Source organism: Dreissena polymorpha, chromosome 2, assembly GCF_020536995.1.
Source record: "Dreissena polymorpha isolate Duluth1 chromosome 2, UMN_Dpol_1.0, whole genome shotgun sequence".
NCBI classification, from domain to species: Eukaryota; Metazoa; Mollusca; class Bivalvia; order Myida; family Dreissenidae; genus Dreissena; species Dreissena polymorpha.
Window position 1 is genome coordinate 93,313,329 of NC_068356.1, and position 22,895 is coordinate 93,336,223.

The 22,895-nt window shown below is 34.2% G+C and overlaps 1 protein-coding gene across 12 annotated transcripts in view; it reads left to right on the plus strand.

Moving 5' to 3' along the window:
* Window positions 1-18,451, plus strand: part of LOC127868067 (chondroitin sulfate N-acetylgalactosaminyltransferase 2-like) — a 98,980-nt gene extending 80,529 nt beyond the window's left edge. For 9 of the 12 annotated variants that reach the window (XM_052409657.1, XM_052409656.1, XM_052409665.1 and 6 more), the window contains 2 exons: window positions 11,479-12,602; window positions 13,128-18,451. In XM_052409657.1, coding sequence (XP_052265617.1) covers window positions 12,412-12,602; window positions 13,128-14,622 — 1,686 coding nt within the window. In that variant the 5' untranslated portion in view covers window positions 11,479-12,411 and the 3' untranslated portion in view covers window positions 14,623-18,451. The other 3 variants (XM_052409662.1, XM_052409666.1, XM_052409667.1) reach the window with 3 other exon arrangements.
* The last annotated feature ends 4,444 nt before the right edge of the window (window positions 18,452-22,895 follow it).

The following is a 22,895-nucleotide window of genomic DNA, read 5'->3' on the forward strand; positions in this document are numbered from 1 at the left end:
TAAAACTGTCTGTACTGCTTTAATAATTTAAATTATAGGTTGATGTACGTTTACTGGTGATAAACAACAACACACACATGAATATCATGTTGAGCAAGTGTATTATAGTTAAACATTAATAAAATAGTATTATATGCTGATAATTATAAATATTGTCCCATATTGCTTATGGATGCCTCAAAATGATAATTCCTAGCAGCTAAATCATCTGAATATATTACGCTTAAAGTCTTAGCTAAGAGATAAAATGTTTACTGGTAATTTCTCCATAGACTTAATTATAGTTTAACCTTTTTAAAAATTTGGTAAAAAGTGATGCAGGTTTTATTTAAGCCATGTCACCGACGATTATTACCCTTTTTCTTTGATTTTTTTCTTCTTTATAAAGTACCGGAAAACGGCACTTTCCCAATTAGGAAAAAACTACACATTTCCAAATTGATGTGAAAAAAATCCCGATTTAAGGTTTCAAAAAAAGAGCAACATTTAGTTAGTTTTCCTATGCAGCTCTATGGCTTGAACCTAAGTAAATATAATAAGGACAACTTGACAACATTTAGTTATCAATTTTAAATTATTTGGGAAGCAAATAAGCAAATTCACCAATTTCCCAATATGAATACTTCACCACGATGCAAAATTTCCCAATTTTAGGGTGTTTCTTGCACAATTGTCCGAATTGGGCTGGTATCAGTACTTTTCCCAATCGCTGTTAAAATTGCCCCCACTGCTTTGATGCTCAACAATTGTATATGCATATGAACAGTATGTTAAGATATTCAGTATGGTCAATAAAAGTTAGTTAAGATCTTTTTAACAAAAATCAGATTGACAATCTTTCAGATGTGATGATTTTATGTTGTAATAAAAGAACAAAGACATTTAAGGATACGGCTAAATAATTTCAAAACTCCATCACCATGGAGTTTGTAGCTTTAATTTAAGGTCATTAATATATTGGTGAGAAGTAATTTTTTAGTGGGAAATACACAGACCTGCAGTGGATCTCTACACTATTTAAACATTTGCATGCTGGGAAATTTGTCGTCTGCTAAAATGTTGTCTGCTGAATTTCTAAAATAAGCATTTTCTTCCATTTTTTTTTCAAAAAATACTATAAGATGTGGCGTCTCATCTGGATCCAAATTGTTTGCAAAGGCCTTCAAAATTCGGTTCCAGCACTGAAACAGTTAAGTGTTTTGGTATAAATTGTTTGTGGAAATATTGCAAAAACTCTTAATTACTTTCCTTTCCAATAATGTACCTACGTCTGAGACTGTGTAGCAAACTGTTTTATAAAGGTCTGATGGTTCTAAACTTTCCTGTAAGACTGTGGTCTTTGGTAATACCAGGTAGAATATAATAGTCGGAAGGCATAAGAATAAGCTATTTAAAAAAAGAGTTACTCAATCTTGATAACTAAGAAAACTCAGCATTGTAAATTAAATACAGAAGTTTAAAAAAAAGTGGTATGAGGGTAGTCAGGGTAATTGCATGTTTTGTTTGAAATTGCTAACAATGATTGCATCTGTAACGGAGTGTTTGACAAGTGCAATTGTAGGTTACACCCCACCAGAACATTAATCAAAGTCTTGTTTGATTGTACAATTTTATGCCTCCATGTAATCATTATGATCAGAGTTTTTCACCGCTCCCAGTAGATGCCACTGATAAATTTTGTTGCTTTTTTAATTGCTCAAGTTTGTTACAGTTCTGTTTTGTGCATAAAAAAATATATGTACAAACCCATTGGATAAGAATTTTTTTACAATTCACTATTGTAAAGTTTACTTATTTTGGCACAGCTTCCTAGCCAGTAGGTTTTTACCATTTTTGAGCTGTATCTTGTATAAAGATTTAGTGTTTCTTCATTTTAAAAAATCATATTTACTTTCTAAACTTTCTTTTAAACCTTTTCAGTTTGTGCAAAATTGTAATTGATTAAAGTTATTGGTAAATGCAAGAAAAAATGTCTAAACTTTTAAGTGCAGTCAGGAAATTTTGGTGTTTGTTTCAATTCTAATATATGCTACAAAATGCCACAAACGAATATGATAAATGAACTAGTTGTTAAGCAATAAATGTTGAACTGTTACCTCACATTTGGGCAATCCTGTCTTCTTGATGAATGAATGAACTTTGGTTAGCAAAATAAAAACGACATTAAAGTGATGTGTTAATGGTGAAACAAGCAATATGAGAAATTTCTGTAAGCTCGTGTAACACTAGTGTGTGAAATTTGAGTGCTAAAAATGTGAAAGCATTCTAAAAGACCTATTGTTGTAATTCACTCTTAGGTCAGTCATAAACTGAATACCATGTCAAAAGCAGAGCAGTTCTGTTTGTTTAAAACTTAATTTATTTGCAGGAGTAATTGAAAAAGGTGATAAGGTACTTTAGCCATTGGACACGTTTGGGTTCAACACATAAATGAGTTTCAATTAATCCTTTCAAAAGGACTCCATTCAGAAATTAGGTTTTTCAAATGTAGCTTTTTGTAACTTCGGGGTTGGTAGGTTTACCAGTATCTGCATTGGACACACTGATAGTGTTATTGTGAACCAGTTAAAAAGGTGGGGAGTGAAGAACACACATGTGGTTGAGCGGGCCCCAAAGTTGGGTGTTTGTTAATTTGTGATGAAAGGTGATAGGTTTCAGTGTAACAGTGTCAGTGTGGCTGGGCCTGAGACTGAGATATAACACATTGAACACATTATCTGTCCTTGGAGTGGTTATCTGTTATTGGAGTAATGGGATTTATTGAACTGGATACACTTTGTTAAAGTTTTAGGACTTTATTTGGTCACTGTTTGTATGTAAGTGACATATTTCAATTAATCTTATGGGAGTCTTATAGTTGCTGGTCCCAAGTTACTTGTAGGATTATTTAATAGTTTGTAATCAGGCATAAAAGAGGATTTTATGTGTTTGTTTGAAATAGCATTTTGTTGTACTAAAGGCGATTTTAAATAAAATGTTTGTTTATAAATGAATGTTTCATATATGTTTTAGTTTAGTGTAATTGTAAAAAATATGAAAACAGGTAAAAAAACATTTTATTTTGCTTTGTTGTGTTTGTTTGCATTTTGTCTTCGCGAAATGCCAACATTATTAAGGTTTTTTCTGAAAAAATTAAGATCATGAAAATGTTAAAGAATAAGATCAGTTGGAGTGTTTCCCTAACAACTTACTCTGGGGAGAAGTGGGCTTAATTGATGTGTGTACTATATTGTTACATATAAGTCTGTGCATTCCACACAGGCTAATAAGGGACAACACTTTTGGCCTTCACTGGACCTCCTTTTAAAGAAAAATTCCATAAAAGCAGAAAGTGTTGACCCTTATTAGCCTGTGCAAACTGCTCAGGCTTATCTGTGACAACACTAAGCACATGCATTAAGACCCGTATTAGCAGGGCAAGTTTCATAACTTAAAAAAAAGAATACCAGACTGTTGCTTCTGAAGATTTCTGAATCTATTGGCACCAACCAGCTGGTGACTTCATAGTTATTGCCGTGATCCCACAATAAAGATTAAATTGAGAGTGGAGGTTGTATGAGAACTGCAGACTGTTACGCTCATTAATTAAGCATGCACTTGACATGGTTCTGATGTTTGAACAAATCGCCCCCTTGGTGCAAAAAGGTACCATGTGACAATGAAATTTGATGGCACATGTCACCTTTTACTCTAATGGGGCCAAATAATAACTTTATGGTGGGGCAGGACAGCATTTATGCTGTCGGGTATTTTTTAGCTCACCTGAGCAAAAGCGCTCACGGTGAGCTATGATGATCACCTTGTGTCATGTGTCATAAAATTTTAGCTTGTTATTGACTTCATCTTGATGTCTTGAATATATATTGGCCAAGTTGGAATGTTGGTCATTTGCGTCAAAAAAACCTAGTTCACCAGTTCAAATCCTTGTAACATGACGCTTCGTACGTTTATGAGTCAATTATATAAGGCCTTGTTCTGACTGTTTCTTTATACAATAGCTTGGTTGACTTTTAATCTGAGTCGCATGCATTTGGAAACTTGTTAATCAACTCAAATGTAATATAAACTTTTTCATCTCTTTATAGGCCACATGTTTGTCAATCTTGATGGAACTTGGTTAACATGTTTATCTGGATCATACCTGGGTCAAGTTTGAATCTGTATCACATTAGTCTGAAAATAAGTTCACCAGGTCAAGTTTGGATATTTGGTTTTCCTCAAACTCAGGTGAGCACTTCAGTGCCATCATGGCCCTCTTGTTTTCTGTGGAGTTGAGAACCAAATGAGTCGCGTTCTGAGAAAACTGGACTTAATGCATGTGCTTAAAGTGTCATTCGAGATTAGCCTGTGCAGTCTGCACAGGCTAATCAGGGACGACACTTTCCGCTTTTATGGGTTTTAAGTTTCAAGGAAGTCCCTCCTTGCCAAAAATCAAGTTAAGGCGGAAAGTGTGGTCCCTTATTAACCTGTGCAGACGACACTTTACGCACATGCATTAAGTCCAGTTTTCTCAGAACGCGGCTCAAATTATTTTGGTGTAGGTATAATGTATATAAATAATGAATAAAATATTTGCTGGATTACATTAATTAACACAATATTTCTCTCTTTATTGAACATTTGGAATCATTTAATCGGGGAGGAATACTAGTGGTGACATTACAGGACTGCAACAATAGGGACATGACTTTAAAAGACACGTTTTTTGTAAACATGCAGTATTTTTCAAAGTCAAATTAGATTGCAATGTGAGCTGGCGAAATGTGCATAAAATATCAGATCAGTAGACTGATTTGAGTTATTTGGCACCCTTTAATACCTTCAAACAAAGGTATCAGCCATACATATTTGGAGGTTAATTGCATGTAACTGTGATATGCTATTTATGTGCTGATCATGATTAGCGAATCATTGAGTAAAACAATTCGAGACGGATTGCATTTCCCCTATGGTTTATTCAATCATTGGCATGCAAAATTATGGTTTTTGTTTTTGATTGTTATGTTATGTTAATTTGAGCACTGCAGGAGTTCGATAGCATGATTTAATAACAATGCAAACACAGCCAATTTTGCAATGTTACTCAAAATAACACATCAAATTTAAAACTAAATTTAAAGGGTACCCATAATAAGTCTTTGCCTCAAGACTGAATGCTTGAACTCTCATTCTCTAAACTCAAAATATTGAACCATGAGAATGCTTGTAACTTTTTAGTGTTTAACCTGTTCCCACTCAGAAGCAAAATGAAAATGGCTATATTCAAACAGCATAAAACCAGAACAGCCTGCGAGTAACTCGCAAACTGTTCAGGTTTTATGCTGTTTGCTGCTCATCAGTATCTAAGGGCTGGTAATGAAGCCTTTAAAACTTGAGTCTAGTAAGAAAGGTGTATATTTAAATTTAACTTTCTAAGGGACTGCAAATGCGTCAAAGTACATAATATGTAAAGGGTTTATTCAATCATATAACTATATGAGAATATTATTATTAAGTCAAAGATTAAACTCGTGAGAAATCATAATCTCAAGGCCTGGTATCATGTATAAGTCAGGAAAAAGCAAAAAGAATTAAATACTGAGGTAACTAAGACAACGCAAACATGTAAAAACAACAAGATTTGATCATGAGAAAACACTTAAATTTTTCAGTAATTGTTTGTTTTGCAGAAAGTGAATATCTGAATAAAACTGTTTCTTGATGGTATTTTCTTTTTATTGGAATCCCTATTCAACATAAAGCTGTGGCCCTGCAATAAGTGCTCATGCTATGGAAATGTTTCTTATGGATTATTAATATCAAGACCTGACTTTGTGCAAAAATTAACATATAAACAGTATGTTTAAAGTAAATTATAAGCCAAAGTTTAAACAAAATACACCTATTTTACTTTGTAAAACCAGTGTTCATTCTAGACCGCGCAATTCGCGCTATTTTTTCAAAGATCGCGCACATCTGCAGCATGTGTGCGAGCAAATTCGCGCACTCGATATCCGTTACGTTTTTTTTAAACTGTTTAATTCTGCTTCGCGTATTTATTGAGAAAAACACCGGAAATCAAAGGGAATTAACTCTTCGATTCACGGGTTAATAAACTTTAAAGAATTTTCGTTTAAAATGATACTTGGGTTAATTAAAAAATAAGAAATTTCGTTTAAAAGATAAAGGGATGCGACTCGTGAATGATTAAGGAAGAAAATTGTCCTTTGATACTGGAATGTAAAAACTTAATTCTATACATTAATTAAGACACTTACATGACTTAGGTTTTAATATCATATCATCATTCATATCATATCATGATAGACAATCAGTAATTTTTTTTTTATTGTTTTAAATGATACAGAAATATCATGTGAACAATTATTTTCATAATCCTTTGTTTTTATTTAAGTCAGCAATATACTATGGAAAGTGCAGTTATATTTAACAGCAGTTACAATGGTATTTCACTGACTTGACTGTTTTAAGTAATGTAGAAGTTAAAACAAATAAACATTAAAACGAAAATGAAAACATATAAATGGTACTTGATCAATTCCCCCCCATTTGTGAAAAATCCCCCCTATTTTTCAAAGTGAGGGGGGAAATTCCCCCCTACTTTTCGATTTCTAGAATGAACACTGAAAACCATTTCACCTTGCTTTCAAACTGCTTATCCACTAAATAGAACACATCCAAGGGTAACTAAATTGTCCTCAAACTTCAATTAATAGAATATGATGAGCTTAAGAATTTTTAATTAACATTTTGCCATTTAATTGTTGCAGGCGTATCTCAACAAATAAAATTGTGACCTATCCCAACAAATAAAATTGTGACTGTTGATAATGAAGATCTCAGTGTTGGACTTCTGAATGGTAGATTCCATTACATTTCATATCACACTCGCCTGGATTGATTCAATGGAATGTGAAGTTTCCTATATCACATGCAATATTGATATTTAAGTAGTGGCCCTTTGGCCTCAAAATTATACAACTATAATTGCTCTTTTATGACATCATAAAAGTAACTTTTTATGTACATATCAAATGCTCAGTTATGTAAAGAGATATCCATTTATTTAGATAAATTGAGTCTTGTTCTGAGAAAACTGGGCAAATTGCATGTGCATAGAGTGTCGTCCCAGATTAGCCTGTGCAGTCCGCACAGGCTAATCAGGGACGACACTTTCCACCTTAACTTGATTTTCGGTAAGAAGGGAATTCCTTGAATCTTAAAAAATACCATAAAAGCGGAAAGTGTCGTCCCTGATTAGCCAGTGCGGACTGCACAGGCTAATCTGGGAGGACACTTTACGCATATGCATTAAGCCCAGTTTTCTCAGAACAAGACACAATTGGCTACACTTTTATGGAAGATTGCTCAATTGGCTTCACTGTTATAATAATTATAATATATCCCAGAAGAATTTTAACCAATATTGGCATTCTGTAAACATGTACAGGATTAATTGTTGTGTCCTTAATATTTTAGCAGTATGCACAGGCTAATAAGGGACGGCAATTTCTGCCCTTAAGCTATTAAATGTTTATAGGTAGTCTCCCAGCTATAATAGCAAGTTAATCTGGGATGACACTTTATGCACATGCATTAAGCCCTGTTTTCCCAGAGTGGAGCTCCTTTGTACAAATCTCCCTATTTGAGTCGCAAGGTCACATCTTATTAATTGCCACCTTGATGCAAAAAGGTTCATGTGACATTGAAAGTAGAAAGCACATGGTACCTTTTTGCACCACTATGGCAATTTAACCTGCAAGCCATCATTATAGGCAGCAGAGTGTGAAGTTCACATGGATTTCAAAAAAAGAAAGGAAGAGAAACAAAATCATCAAATTTTGTGAGATGGTTGTATTTTAACACTGACATTCAACTGTTTTTATCACCTGTGGCGGTGTTCTAGGTAGCCATACAAAAGATTGGGTTAATTAAAGTCATGTTCATGTTAATGAATATCAAAACCTAACATCCATAAACTGACAGACTGATGTTTTTAATGTACCTAGAATTTGGTTGTAGTTTAATTGATAAATTCATGAATAATTAGGACATGTTTTTTTCTTAATACAAGCCTTTCGTTTTCATTTGAATGTTTGATGGCTGCAAAGATCTTTGATTTATAAAACATTTATTATTACTATCAAGGGTATTCAAGTGCAAATAATTACATAGCAATTAATGGAGAAATAATTTTAACTCTTGAAAGGGTACTTGAAGAGTATGAAATCCTTTCCATGCTTTATGTGCAGCAATTATAAAAGCATTAAAACTACACGATTACAAAGTATTCGTAATTACGATTAGATTTGTATTAGGAACAAAATTAGCACGTATGATCTCGGTGCATAATAATTATGAAAAAGAAAAAAATTAATATTTGAATAGGTATCAGGAGTCTGTACTATAACAATAATGCTATATGATAGAGTACTTTATTTATCTAATATTTGATAGATTACTTTATTATCCCCCATCCATCCAAAGGTGGCATTATGGTTCTTTATGCATTGAATATCTTCAATTATGTTTAACAAAAATGAACCTACAGCAGTCTTCTCACAAAGTTATCAAAGGAGTATTGAAAAGCTGCATTAACATATCGTTTTTACTTTGATTGCTTTTTACCATTGATTAAAATAGTTTTAAAACATTACAAGAAAACTACCATAAACATTGCCAATGTATTAATATTACAGTTAATGATACATGATGTTGTATTTAATTTCCCGCGATTTTTATACTCAAGAAATTATTCTTGGTACCATATTACTTTGAAAATAAAACCACGAGGCAAACAATGACTTATAAAGTTATATGACTAGCCGACATGTTCACCTACTTTTGTCAGTACTGTAATTAACGGACCCTTCAAACCATAAAGTTGATTCGACATCCTGTAAACATGAGTGGTGATAATGGTTAAAGTCATTTGATGGAAGCACTTGTGACATTTATAAAAGTTTTGTTCCTAACAGAGTGGCTGTGTGTTTCTTTCATATGTCATTAGAGAAGTGTGTATACCATTTAAAAGGCAATTATACTGGCAGAATGAGGATATTTATGCATGTAAACAATATGATAATGGAGGAATTACAAGTGACAAATGTAACTTGATACTGTTGAGCATTGGGCAAATAGTAATTACTAGTACAATATAAATTAGGCTCACTACAGGTTTAATTGTTTGTAAAATACTTTTAAATGTTAATTCCAATTGAAAATTAGTTTGCGATTATAATATTTCTTTGAGGTTTGCGGTGCCCTATTGAGTAAAAAATAAGGAGCATTTCAAGTTTAATTGTTTGTGGAATTATAAGTTTTAAATTGTAATTCCATTCGTAAATGAGTTTGCCATAAGAATATGACTTGGAGGTTTGTGGCGCCAAATTAAGTATGGAGTTAATTATTTGGTTATAAAGTGCACATGTTTTCAGCTGTAGTGGATATAACCTTGAAAAGAAAGTTTTCAATTGTACTACATCAGAAAATGTAGTTTGTTAAACATTGAGTGCTAATAAAGTTGAATTGTAGTATTTGGACAAACGTATTTTGAAAGGATGTAATTTTTTATATGTGTTGTTCAATATTGATTTTAAATTTGATTTAGTGTGATAATTGTATTGAATTAAATTTACATGGAATTAAAGATTTCTCTGACATTTTAAAAGACACAGTTTTTTGTATGAATTTAAATGTAACATCAAATGTGCCATTAGAAAAATAGAATCTTCCATTTAATGATATTTGCAACTTAACAAAATAAAAGTAAAACTGCTTTTATGGGTATAATTTTTCTGTTGTTCATGGCTTTTTAGCTCGACTATTATATATGAAATATATTTAGTGGAGCTATCCTACTCACCCCGGCGTCGGTGTTAGCGTTAGCGTCTGCGTTAGCGTGCACATAAAAAGTTTTCATACTACCCCAAATAATTTCTTTGTCCCTTGACATATTGCTTTCATATTTTGCATACTTGTTAACCAACATGACCCCAACCTATAAACAAGAGCAGACAACTCTATCAAGCATTTTGTCATAATTATGGCCCCTTTTCCACTTAGAATATGCAGCAAATGTTAAAGTTTTCGTACTACCCCAACTATTTTCAATGTCCCTTGACATATTGCTTTCATATTTTGCACACTTGTTAACCAACATGACTCCAACCTATAAACAAGAGCAGACAACTCTATCAAGCATTTTGTCATAATTATTGCCCCTTTCATACTTAGAATATGCATATTATTGATAAATCTATGTTAAAGTTTGCGTACTTCCCAAAATATTTCCTATATCCTTTGACATATTGCTCTTATATGTTGCATACTTGTTTACCAACATGACCCCAACCTATAAACAAGAGCAGACCACTGTATCAAGCATTTTGACATAATTATTGCCCCTTTTACACTTAGATAAGTGAACATTTTGCTTAAATTGCCATAACTTCTTAATTTATGATCACATTTTATTATTACTTTGACAAAACAACACTTACCTGAATACCACAATGGATTCCACCCAAACAATACCCTAGCCCCTACCCAGAATCCCTTCCCCCCCCCCAAACCTCCCCCCCCCCATTTTTTTTTAAACATCATCTAATAAATTACCACACCCCACATTATACCCCCCTCTCACCCCCCTACCCCACCCCAACCCCCCCCCCCCCAAAAAAAAAATTATTTTTTTTTATAAACATTATCTAATACTAATAAATTACCACACCCCACATTATTACCCCCCTACCCCCCCCCCCCCCAAAAAAAAAATAATTTTTTTTTTTCCTTTTTTATTTTTGAAAGATCGTCTAATAAATTATTGAATATGAACAATTTCCCCATGATGGCTTACATTATACTGTCAAGCACTCGATAAGTCGAGAGCGCTGTCCTCTGACAGCTCTTGTTGTTATTGTTGCTTCAGAAAATATATCTTTAATTTAACCGTTAACTTTCAACCAATTTACAGAAAAAGATCATACAGCTGTATTTGAGCCCCATTCAGTTAAAACTGCGCTCACGCGCAGGCTAATCAGAAACAAAGTTTTCTGCATAGACAGGATTGTAGGAAGAAACTTCATGTAAACGAAAAATTACATACAAGCAGAACGTGCTGTCACTGATGAGCCTGTGTGGCTTGAACAGGCTTATCTGGAACAACACTCTCTGCACATGCATTTAGCCCAGTTTTCTCAGAAAGGTCATTTAAACAAGAACCTGGGAGGATATGTACCACATTATATGAAAAATAGGCTAACAATTATAACATGATCAGTTGTGATCAGGTAACATGCATGCCGATTGATTAGCCCTATCTCAGCCAGTCACGATATCAATTGATATGAACCAATATACCTGTATTTTGCGGCAGGCTGATCATTATTAGTATGGGTACCTAATAGATAGATCTTTTCTATTGTTCTTAGAAATTGCAAGATGGTGCTAACAAAACCTCTATTTGTATATTTTCAGTTGTTAAAGAGAAGTCACAAAAACAATCCCACACAATGCTTTGAAGTAAAGTACTTTTACCAACCTAACATAGAGAGAGACTGTACCAATAGGAACTGAGATGAAGGAAGATATGGGTAGAAACAGTTGAATCTGGACTTAGCTTCCTTATGATCTAAGTATGAAAAATCATGTTGGAAAGACACAAATATTGGAGTAAAACAACAATTGTTACAATCTGTTTGATCTTTAAAATATTTTGGAACGGTAATCAAGGAAATAATTTTGAGAAGTGAATGACTATTTCTTTATGAATAGAAACAAAAAACAACAGCAAGAAGCATGTGAAACAGGACAGGATAATAACTGCTGATTTGAGATTAATTTGTGTAGGTTATAATACACTGAAACAGGGATTGTGGGGATATTCTGGTGGATTATATGTTATCACTTTGGCAATAGATCTATTGTCAGTTTATACAACAGATCAAAAAGAACACTGGTTGAAATTACCTTTTTTGAACCCTGATAAATGATGAAAGGTGTCTAAATGGATCACTGTTTGATGGTTTGTTTCCTAATTTAATAAAATTACCAGAAATGAGTGTTTTATGTGAGAAAGATTTGAAAGGGGAAATCAAAACTTGAAAAGCTGAACATGCTTAAAAGAACTTTGAAGCCGAATATATGTCAGGCATTTAATGGGTGAAAATGTTAACAGGATGGACAGTTGTGGATATTACTTGACCATGTATGTTACGACTGCAACGCTATTCATCTGGAAAAAAAAAAATTCAATGATCGAGCTGTGTCTGTGAAATAAGTAATGTATAAATCATTTTGTATACATCACTAAACAATAATTGGAGTTTGATAAGCAGGAAATGGATGGCGATATCACAGATTTCTAATAAAGGTAATGAGTTGCTTATTGGCTGAAAAACAACCATCATAATGAAGAAAATGTACAACAGGATGAGCCAACAGATGCCCAGGGTCATTTTCCTCCTCTTCTGTCTATCGATGATGTCCATGATGTATGTGGCAAAATTCGGAGTCTACATGGACGCTCAGTTTCGAAGCGAGCGGCGCCTGGTCGAGTTCTCAAGCAAACAGCCCAGTGAGATTGAGCGAGATTCCTCGAGGTAAAATTGGCTGAAGGCAACAATATTTCTATTCATTTCGAACTTGGATTATGTTTCTAGTTCAATATGATTTTAACCGTTTGCTCATCTATTTTTATTATCTATCTTTAAAAAAATATTTTCTGGGATTAACAGATACATAATTTTATATTTTTGAATTTCTTTTTATAGGACTTAAAGATTAAAAGCCATGATTTTTAATGTACACTAAATTACATGTAGTTTCTTGTCCCCTACCGGTTTCACCGGAGGGGACTTATGGTTTGCGCTCTGTGTGTCCGTCAGTCCATGAGTCTGTCACACTTTTCTGGATCCTGCGATAACTTTTATTAAAGTTTTTAATATTTGTTCATGAAACTTGAAACATGGATAGATGGCAATATGGACACTATGCACAACATTTCATTTTGTTCCTATGCCAAAATTCTGGTTGCTATGGCAACAAATACAAAAAAATCTGACAATGGTGGAGCCGGTAGGGGACATAATTATATTGCTTGGCAATAGTTTTGTTTTTTCTCACAGGGAAGTGGTGGCGTCCCTACAAGAGAGGATACGTAACCTTGAGAATCTCCTGGCATCGACAAGTGAGAAAGCCAAGCATCTCACTAGTCAGGTCACCAACCAAACGCTGCTGATACGTTCGCTGCAGGAGTTTAAAAATAGCACTGAGAAGAATATGGAATCCACCTCTACCAGGGTCAGCTCAAATACCTCTGAAATAATGACGGACATTTTGAACAACGCCGAAATTCTAAAAGGTGTCGCTTTAAAATCTGAGTACGAGCTCATTCCATTTACTAAATTTACATTAAACAGGATTTTTCTCGTCGAGCCCGGTTTAGGTCGAAGAGTGGTTGAAAAGCCGATTGGATATAAGAGGAAGGATATTAACGATGTCATCTTGTATGCCATGGGTGAATTGAACAAACGTAGGACCGCTGACATGAAGTTGTACGAGATGGAGGATTTCATAGAGGGGATGTATCGCACTGAACCTTTGACGGGCACACAGTACGAGCTATATTTCAGAGATATCGATAATTCTAATAAAAGATCCTCGTATAAAAAAATTACAGTTGTCAGACCCTTTACAACTTTGTACAATGTTGAGGAGACTTCTAAAAACACTTCTGACACCTGGATAAATTTGGTGCTTCCATTGTCGGGAAGGAAAGACGCCTTCCAGCAATTTTTGTCTCGCTTTATCCGAGTTGTGATCAATCAGGACCAACGAGTGTTTCTGACTGTGGTTTACTTTGGTCAGGACGGTCTCGAAGATGTGAAAAATCTCATGACATCCACTGCAAAAACTTATCGATATAAACATATGAAGCTTGTTACACTAAAGGAAGAATTTTCCAGAGGGAGGGGTTTGCAGGTGGGCGTATTAAGTTGGAAGACCAATGACGTTATATTGTTCCTCTGTGATGTGGATATTGTGTTTAACCTAGATTTCTTGGAACGATGCCGACTTAACACGGAGAAAGGGAAGAGGGTGTATTTTCCCATCGTGTTCAGTCTGTACAATCCCAATGTTGTGTACAGCCTTCAGGACATGCCCATTCCGGCGGAAAAAGAACAACTAGTCATATCAAGAAACACTGGCTTCTGGCGAGACTTTGGTTACGGTATGACCTGCCAGTATCGATCAGACTTTAAGTCTGTGAATGGCTTTGATGAGTACATTTCAGGGTGGGGTGGTGAGGACGTCTTTCTGTATCAAAAATTCGTTAAAAGTGACTATATGGTTATTCGGGCCACTGATCCTGGCATTTTCCACCTCTGGCACGCCAAACAGTGTGACCCGAAGCTGAACTCTGAGCAGTACCGAAGTTGTATACGTTCCAAAGCACTCAACGAGGCATCGCATGCGCAACTGGGCTTGTTGGCCTTCAAGGACGAAGTGCGACTGCACAAGTCGCTGGCTGGAAACCAGACTGGGCTGCCCCCTCAGATTGGTCTTATTGATGGACCTTCGTTGATCAGAAGTCACGAGGCACGGGAACCTGTTAGATGACACATGATACCTCAATAAATAGAGCCTTGTTCTGGGAAAACTGGGCTTAATGCATGTGCATAAAGTGTCATTCCAGATTCGCCTGTGCTAATGGGGCTTATTCGGGATGACACTTTCCCCTTTTGTTTATTTTTTATTTGTTTAAAGTAGGCCTATTTTAAACGAAAATATTGTTAAAGCGGAAAGTTTTTGACCCTGATTAGCCCAAAGGACTACACAGGCTTATCTTGGAGAACCCTTAATGAACATGCATTAAGACCAGTTTTCTCAAAATGAGGCTGATATAGTAGATGGTAGTATATTTTTGTAATTTTGTGTACAATTAAAATCACAAGTATTTTTGTATTTCTTAAATCTATTGTTAATTGACAGAAAGCTATTTTCTGTTTTGAATAATTGAACAGTGTTACAACCTATCAATTTATGTTAAATTTTTTAGAGGAAAGTAAAAATGAAATCGAGCAAATGTTTATAAAAAATAGGTTTACGGATTTGATTTATTTTAATTTTAAAGACAAATCAGTATTTTATTTGTTTGTGGCTACTCCTTTAATAAATGTTTTTTTTTCTGTAAACCTGAACACATAGGAAGGATTAAAAATAATCTTAGTCAACAATTCACTTAAGGTTTTAACCATGTATAATTCGTTTTGTGTTCAGTTACTTGTAATTAATCTTATGACAGGATTTCTTGTTGCACCAAAATCTTTTGTTTGCATCATGTTGAACAATGAGTAATGACAGATTAGAAATATTAAGTTTATTTAAATATTAAATGCAAGTGCTACAGTACTGTACAATTATGTCTTCAAGTTATTATAGCCTTACCTAGTCCTTTAATTAACATGTGTTTAGAGTCAAAACCTGTTCGATAACACTGAAAACTTAATGTGAAAAGTTACTTATTAGCCATTCATCAAATATTTTTATTTTTTTCTGTCATTCATACTCAAGTGGTTAAAAGTCAAAATACAGAAGCGAATATCGATGCAGTGCATCTGTGTCCGCATTATGTGGCGAGTATGCTTATTAATATTATCAGCATAATTATGTTACAGTTGTATTTAAATATATATTACACTATGCCTAATAAAGGATCTCTTTTATAACAACGATAGTCGATAATTTTGATCTCTGTCTTTTTTAATAGCAGGATCAGCAGATATTGTGTTTAAATGGATAGACGTGTATTTTACAAAAGAGTAAAAGATGGTCCTTAATTAAGACTATATTGGATGTTAATTTGGTTCAAGACTGCGATACTTCTGTTCACTTCAAACTATGATTTGTTTACTGATTTATAACATTTATTGCAGTTTGTTCGTCTACTTTCATTATGTATCGTATGATACAAGTGTTATCTGCAGGGATTCACAATTCATTATTTTATTTATTTGCATATCTATTTATAAGGCTTGAAAGCCATAAGTGACAAATGGACATTTTATTTAATGTGGTGTGTTCTTGTTGTTGTTGTTGTTGATGTTGATTTCTAGTTCTTTGAGATTGTTTTTTTTTTGTTATGTTACTTTAAGTTTTGAATGTGTTTATTAATTCAGTTCAGTGAAAATTCATGTACAGTTGACACATTGTGTTAGTAATTAGCTGCAATTTTTTAACTTTGAATTACAAATAACAATTCACCTAGCAATACACTTGGGTTGGCAAGTTTCACAGCTCATACTGTAGCAGTGAAAACCAACATGTACATTTATCATCTAACTTTGAAAACCAAGAACTGAAGAAATTATGATGTGTTAATTTGTTTTAATTGAAGTACATGTATGTGTTTGTTGATACATTCATGCCTAGTTACATGGAGATGTACTAAACAATGCTACCAGCAATGCATGTATATCAAACAATTTTTATTTGTGCTAGTACTTTGTTTAAATGTTGTGTTTGTTTTTCATGTATATTGAATTAGTGCCTAAGTGAATTCCACACTGTAAAGTCATTATTATACAAATGTAGTTGAACTCAAGTGCCTAACTCTTTACCATGTTGTTGTTCAAACTTCAGTATTTATTATAAAGTGTGTTTAAAGTAACAAGTGTGTGCTGTAATTAGTTAAAGTCAAGTGCCTTTGTTGTGGTTCTAACATCAGTATTTACCATTTAGTGTCTTAAAGGGACCATCAACCACCAATGACAAAAAAATAAAAGTTCTAAAATACTGTATTTTTTTACAATTATTAGTTTATATTGATTAAAATATCACGACTGGTAAATTACATTACTTGAAAAAAGTTGTACAGTGTTCATATTTTCATATATTCGGTAATAAAATTTTACTGGGCATGTGTACCAGGTGACTACCTGTTAACTATAAATAACGCAAGCAGATTGATCATCAGCGTCACGTAATAAACCCAGGAATGCAAATTGTGCATGCATAGTGAATTGTATATATTTTATATATAAATGACCAGTCTACCTGCGTTATTTATAGTGTGTATATCGTTATGTCACCTATTTTCGCGATGTACTTTGATTTCACATTGCGAAATTTTATTATTGAATATACAGGCTTGGCGAAATTGGAAAAAATCTAACGGTCATCTGTACAGGCATTTCAGAAAATGTGCCGGTCCGGAGAAAATTTTGTCAGACCGAAAAAAAAACAACACAACTATGTACATTAACATAAATAATGCTGATCATCCAAAGAAATATGTAACAGGGCATCTAATTGGTCAAACTATATTAAACTGACCAACAATATCCATTTAGGCATTATAACAACGTAAACTAAAGTAAGGAGGAAGTATTGAAAATAAAATTGCGGTTAACGGACATTAACTTGTACAATTTTAAATGATAACTTGTTTGAGACCTATGACGAGTGCATGTTATAAAGATATCACTAGAACATTGTTTATATTTTATAAACAACCTTTTTAAAGCCATGCTTCATACAGAAATTCATATTTTAATGTCCTTATCAACTCGAAAAATATGTCAAAGCTACCAAGATCTTTTTTGTTAGAACGCAGTTGCCGATTTTGCGACTGAGTTTGAAGTAGGTGTTGTGTAACCAGTTGGATTTGCTAATTGTACGCAACAATCTTACTGCAAACATCAAAACAATGAGGGATTTCATTTTCATGATGTAGTAAGGGATTTGCTCTTCGAATTTTTAACATTGAAAAAAAAAATATTTGTTTGCATTCATTTCACATTTTGCCGGTCGCCAGGACCGATATTCTTGTTAAACCTACCGGACCAAATGGAAATCTGCCAGTCAGAACCGGCAATTTCGCAGAAGTGTAATATTCCAGTAGTGATATTTTAATCAATATAAACTAATAATTGTAAAAACAAATACGGCATTTTAACACTTGCCTTTTTTTATCATTCGTGGTTGAAGGTCCCTTAAAAAGAAATAAGCGTTTGCTTGAAGTGCTTGATAAACATAGTGATGAGTGATGTATCATGTATAATAATATTCATTTCAAACCTTTGAATCATTTACATGAGACATTTAATGTAATAATTAATAACACTAAATCAAATGTTATATTGTTATCCAAAACAATACAACATAAACTATTGTAAAAACAGATTAATACAGAGTGCCTTGGTTTAACAAACTTTAGTTCACATTGATGATTCGCAATGTTGTTTGTTAAGAAATCATTTTATTAATATTCTCATTAAGTAATATTAATGTTGTATTACACATAATTATGTTGTGTGAATGTAGTTATTTTTAAGTTATTTCATGTTGTGTGGAATACCCTAACACACAATAAAACAGTCACATATTTGAACATTTGAGAATGCATATTTTGATTAAAATGACAAATTAAATATTGAATTGATAACCATTTTCTCATGTGTTGATTTACTATCTAAATCCACATTGTTCTTGGATCTGATTTTGACAGCCTTTAGATACGCCAGATTATTTGGTATAATGTTTCAATGATAATACATAATTCACTCTACAGTGTATGTTAGCCAACTGAAGACAGTCCTGGAAACTTTGATCAAACCGCTTTTTAAAATGACCACCAGTGATTGATAGTAAATGGAACTAGTGTTGTCATTGTGTGCACCATGGTTTGCGGTCCTCATTCGGTAACAATAATGTGTGCACCATGGTTTGCGGTCCTCATTAAGTAAGGTCCTCATTCGGTAACAATAATGTGTGCACCATGGTTTGCGGTCCTCATTTGGTTACAATAATGTGTGCACCATGGTTTGAGGTCCTCATTCGGTAACAATAATGTGTGCAACATGGTTTGCGGTCCCCATTCGGTAACAAGAATGTGTGCACCATGGTTTGCGGTCCTCATTCGGTAACAAAGTCCATTTATAACAAACCTATATCTTGTTACTATTTACATTTCTCTGAAATGTGACCCAACAATTAACATTTATCGGCCAATAGTAGACTGATTTGCGGTTGTTCAACTTCGGAAGGATGTACATTGTATTAAAGAAGAATGCCATTACGAAAAATGTCTGACAAGGGCCTGCTGTCTACCAACAATCTTACAATACACTTGTTCACTTAATCGGATTATAAAAAAATGCGAACACGCACGACACATGGACTTACGTTGGGAGTGTTTTCGATGTCTCCCATAAAAGGGATGTAATAAGTATACTTGCGTTCTCTACATTCTAACATGTAGCTAGGTTACTTTTATCAAACTATGTTGTTTTTAATGACCATGTTTACATAACTCGCCTCACGTTATGTATGTACATCCCCTCTAGCAGTTCGAATCGCCGATATATAATACCACAAAACAATGCGAAAACTTAATCGACTATTCCGTTTTTACAGGTCAATATTCGGTGAATATTTAATACGTTTATAACATAAAGTAACCAGGTTCTAATTAGAAACAGGTCAGACAATTGTGTTCCTATAGATTTGGAAAACTGACCGTAGCACGCGCTGACCCATCAAGAAGGTCAACACGAATAATCGCTGAATGTTCGTAAAACTATAAAAGGGAGGTAAACACAAGAATCAATATTGTGAATAATGCCCGAGTCCCTCCCCTTAATATCGCTTCCCAACGTGATGTCTTACAAAAGCACAATGTAAAAACAAATGTATCAATAATGGTTCTTTATGATAGACTCTGTCACAATAACATTTTGCAATACATAAAAATTAAAAATGCTTGATATTTCTAGTGAAAATACTTTTAAATTTCTCCTGAAAGGTCACAGGGACAGTTCCGCACATAGGACATTCGCGAATACGCTGAGTTTTTTGGAGAGGACCTGTTAATTATGCTCAATTGGTCATTGTCGGCTCGGGTACTATTTAAATGTACCCCGGGTACTCTAAAGTATACTTAAATGAACACCGGGTACGGAAAATACACGGGAATTCTAACGCTAAATTGGTCGTTGTCGTTTTTTTAAATTGATTATGTTCACATTCATGTCAATATTACGTAAAATGATCAATATATTATCGAAACTCGTACTCAAAAAAATAAAGTTGAGGAAGGTTTTGTTTAAAGAGAATTTTGTTTTGTATTCCGTACCGCGTTTTACGACATCAGATTGTGGGCGGGAATACAACTCTGGGTACAGTCTAAATGTTCTGGGTACGTTTAAGTATATTTTCCGTATTGGGGTACATTTAAGTGTACTTAATAGTTTCCGGGTTAAATTTAAGTAGTACCCGAGCCGACAATGACCAATCGAGCGTTAAGAATCTGACTTGCACACACAAATTCACTTTCAGTTTCACATTTTGATAGCGCGTTATTATTACGTAATATACGGAGACTCTTTGTCTTTTTTCATGTTATTTCCCCCAAGGAAAATTTATGTACGTTCAGCTAAATTCGAAGGCAATATAAGCTCTACATACATGGTTGATATAAATTTAAAGAACTGGCATAATTAGAACGCTTTAAATGACACCTTAACTTTTTTGTTTTGTTGTTGTCGGAAATTGCCGGCAACGACTTTCGTGTCGGTTCTCAAACACACACGTTTGAAGCGTATATGTAAGCGAGAATCATCTTGATTCCTAAAGAAATAACTATTGATAGAATTTTACATGCTCTCTGAATATCAAATGCAATAATTTTATGTTTTATATGCTAGTTTATTTATGCAAATCATACCATATTTATCCCCTATCCATCCGGAATTTAAAAAAAATGGTATAGGTGTTCTAACAAGCAGCGTATTTTATTTGCTATTTCTCAATCATCCAACAATGATTTCCCGCAAAAAGCCAATTACGTTTAATGAAATATGCATTTGTACATACACATATCAGGGAAATAATCAGATTATGTTAGTCGTGTTTTGAGAAAACTGGGCATAATGCATGTGCGTAAAGTGTCGTCCCAGATTAGCCTGTGCAGTCCAGACAGGCTAATCAGGGACGATTCTTTAGGCTTTTATGACATTTTTCGTTTAAATGAAGTCACTTTTTAGAAAAAAAATCCAATTTAGGCGGAAAGTGTCGTCCCTGATTAGCCTGTGCGGACTGCACAGGCTAATCTGGGATGGCACTTTACGCACGTGTTTTATGCCCAGTTTTCTCAGAACGTGACTCATGTATAGTCGTAATGTCTGGAACCAACGCCTCTCTATTACAGACTCAGTCAACCATCTGTACACAGAAATCTCACAGAGAATAAAGCAACTCATACAAGATTTCGACATTATTATTCTAAACTTTATATTACAGTCATGTATATAAACAGTTATATGTAACACATACATATACAAATAAATCGTTTCAAATATAAAAGTTCGATATCTGCCATGCTTGCATTTCATATTACCAAACTTTATAACACAGTGCACGTGGAATCGCAGTTCCACTACCCTACAAAAACTCGTCAAACCAGTTGATTAACTGAAATATGGCTAACAAATATATTAATATGTACATTTCTTCGATTTTATTGTTGTATTATGTTATATTTTTTAACTATGTTAATCCCAGATTTCTCATGTTCGCATCCGTTGTCCGTATCCACCTATGCAACGAAAAGCTTTAAGGTTCCTTTTCACGTTTTGGTAAATTGACAAAAATTATAAATAGTTGTTTCAAATTCTCAAATTTTCGTTCTAGTTATGATGTTTGTGAGGAAAAAGTAATACTGAACGTTTACCATGCTCTAAAATATCCATTATATGCATCTTTTGACGATTTGAAAACCTGGAAATTATAAAGCGTTGCAACGCGAAACGATTGAATAATTTGGAGAGTTCTGTTGTTGTCGTTATATTTTTAGCTCACCTGAGCACAACGTGCTCATGGTGAGCTTATGGGATCGCCTTTTGTCCGTCGTCCGTGCGTCGTTCGTCGTCAACATTTTGCCTTGTGAACACTCTAGAGGCCACATTTCTTGTCCGATCTTCATGAAACTTGGTCAGAACATTTGTCCCAATGATACCTCGACTGAGTTCGAAACTGGGTCATGCTGGGTCAAAAACTAGGTCACTAGGTCAAAAAAAAGGAAAAAACTTGTGAACACTGTAGAAGTCACATTTGATGCCCAATCTTCATGTAACTTTGTCAAAATGTTTGTCTAAGTGATATGTTGGTGAAGTTCAAAAATGGTTCCGGTTAGTTGAAAAACATGGCTGCCAGGGGGGCGGGGCAGTATTCCTTATATGGCTATAGATAAACTTTGTGAACACTCTAGGAGTCAAAATTTTTGCACAATCATCATGAAACTTGGTGAAAACATTGGTTTCATTAATATCTTGGACGAGTTTGAAAATGGTCCAGATCAGTGAAAAAACATGGTCGCCAGGGGGCGGGGTAGTTTTCTCTATATGTTTATAGTGAAAATATGTGAACACTCTAGAAGTCACATTTTTGTTCCAATCTTAATGAAATTTGGTTAGAAGATTTGTTTCCTGGATACGACGGTTGAGTTCGAAAATGGTTCGGATCGGTAAAAAAAAAAACATGGCCGCCATGGGGGGTCATTTTCCTTATATTTATATAGTAAAAAAAAGCTTGTGAACACTCTAGAATACACATTTTTTGCCTATTCATCATGAAATTTTGTCTAAACATCGATTTTATAGATATCTCGGACGAGTTCGAAAATGGTCATGATAGGTGGAAAAACATGGCCGTCAGGGGGGGTGGCAGTTTTCTCTATATGTATATAGTGAAATAAATGTGAACAGTCTAGAAGACACATTTTTTGCCCAATCTTCATGAAATTTGGTCAGAACATTTGTTTCCTGGATATGATGGTTGAGTTTGAAAATGGTTCTGATCGGTAAAAAAAACATTGCCGCCAGGGGGGGGGGGTC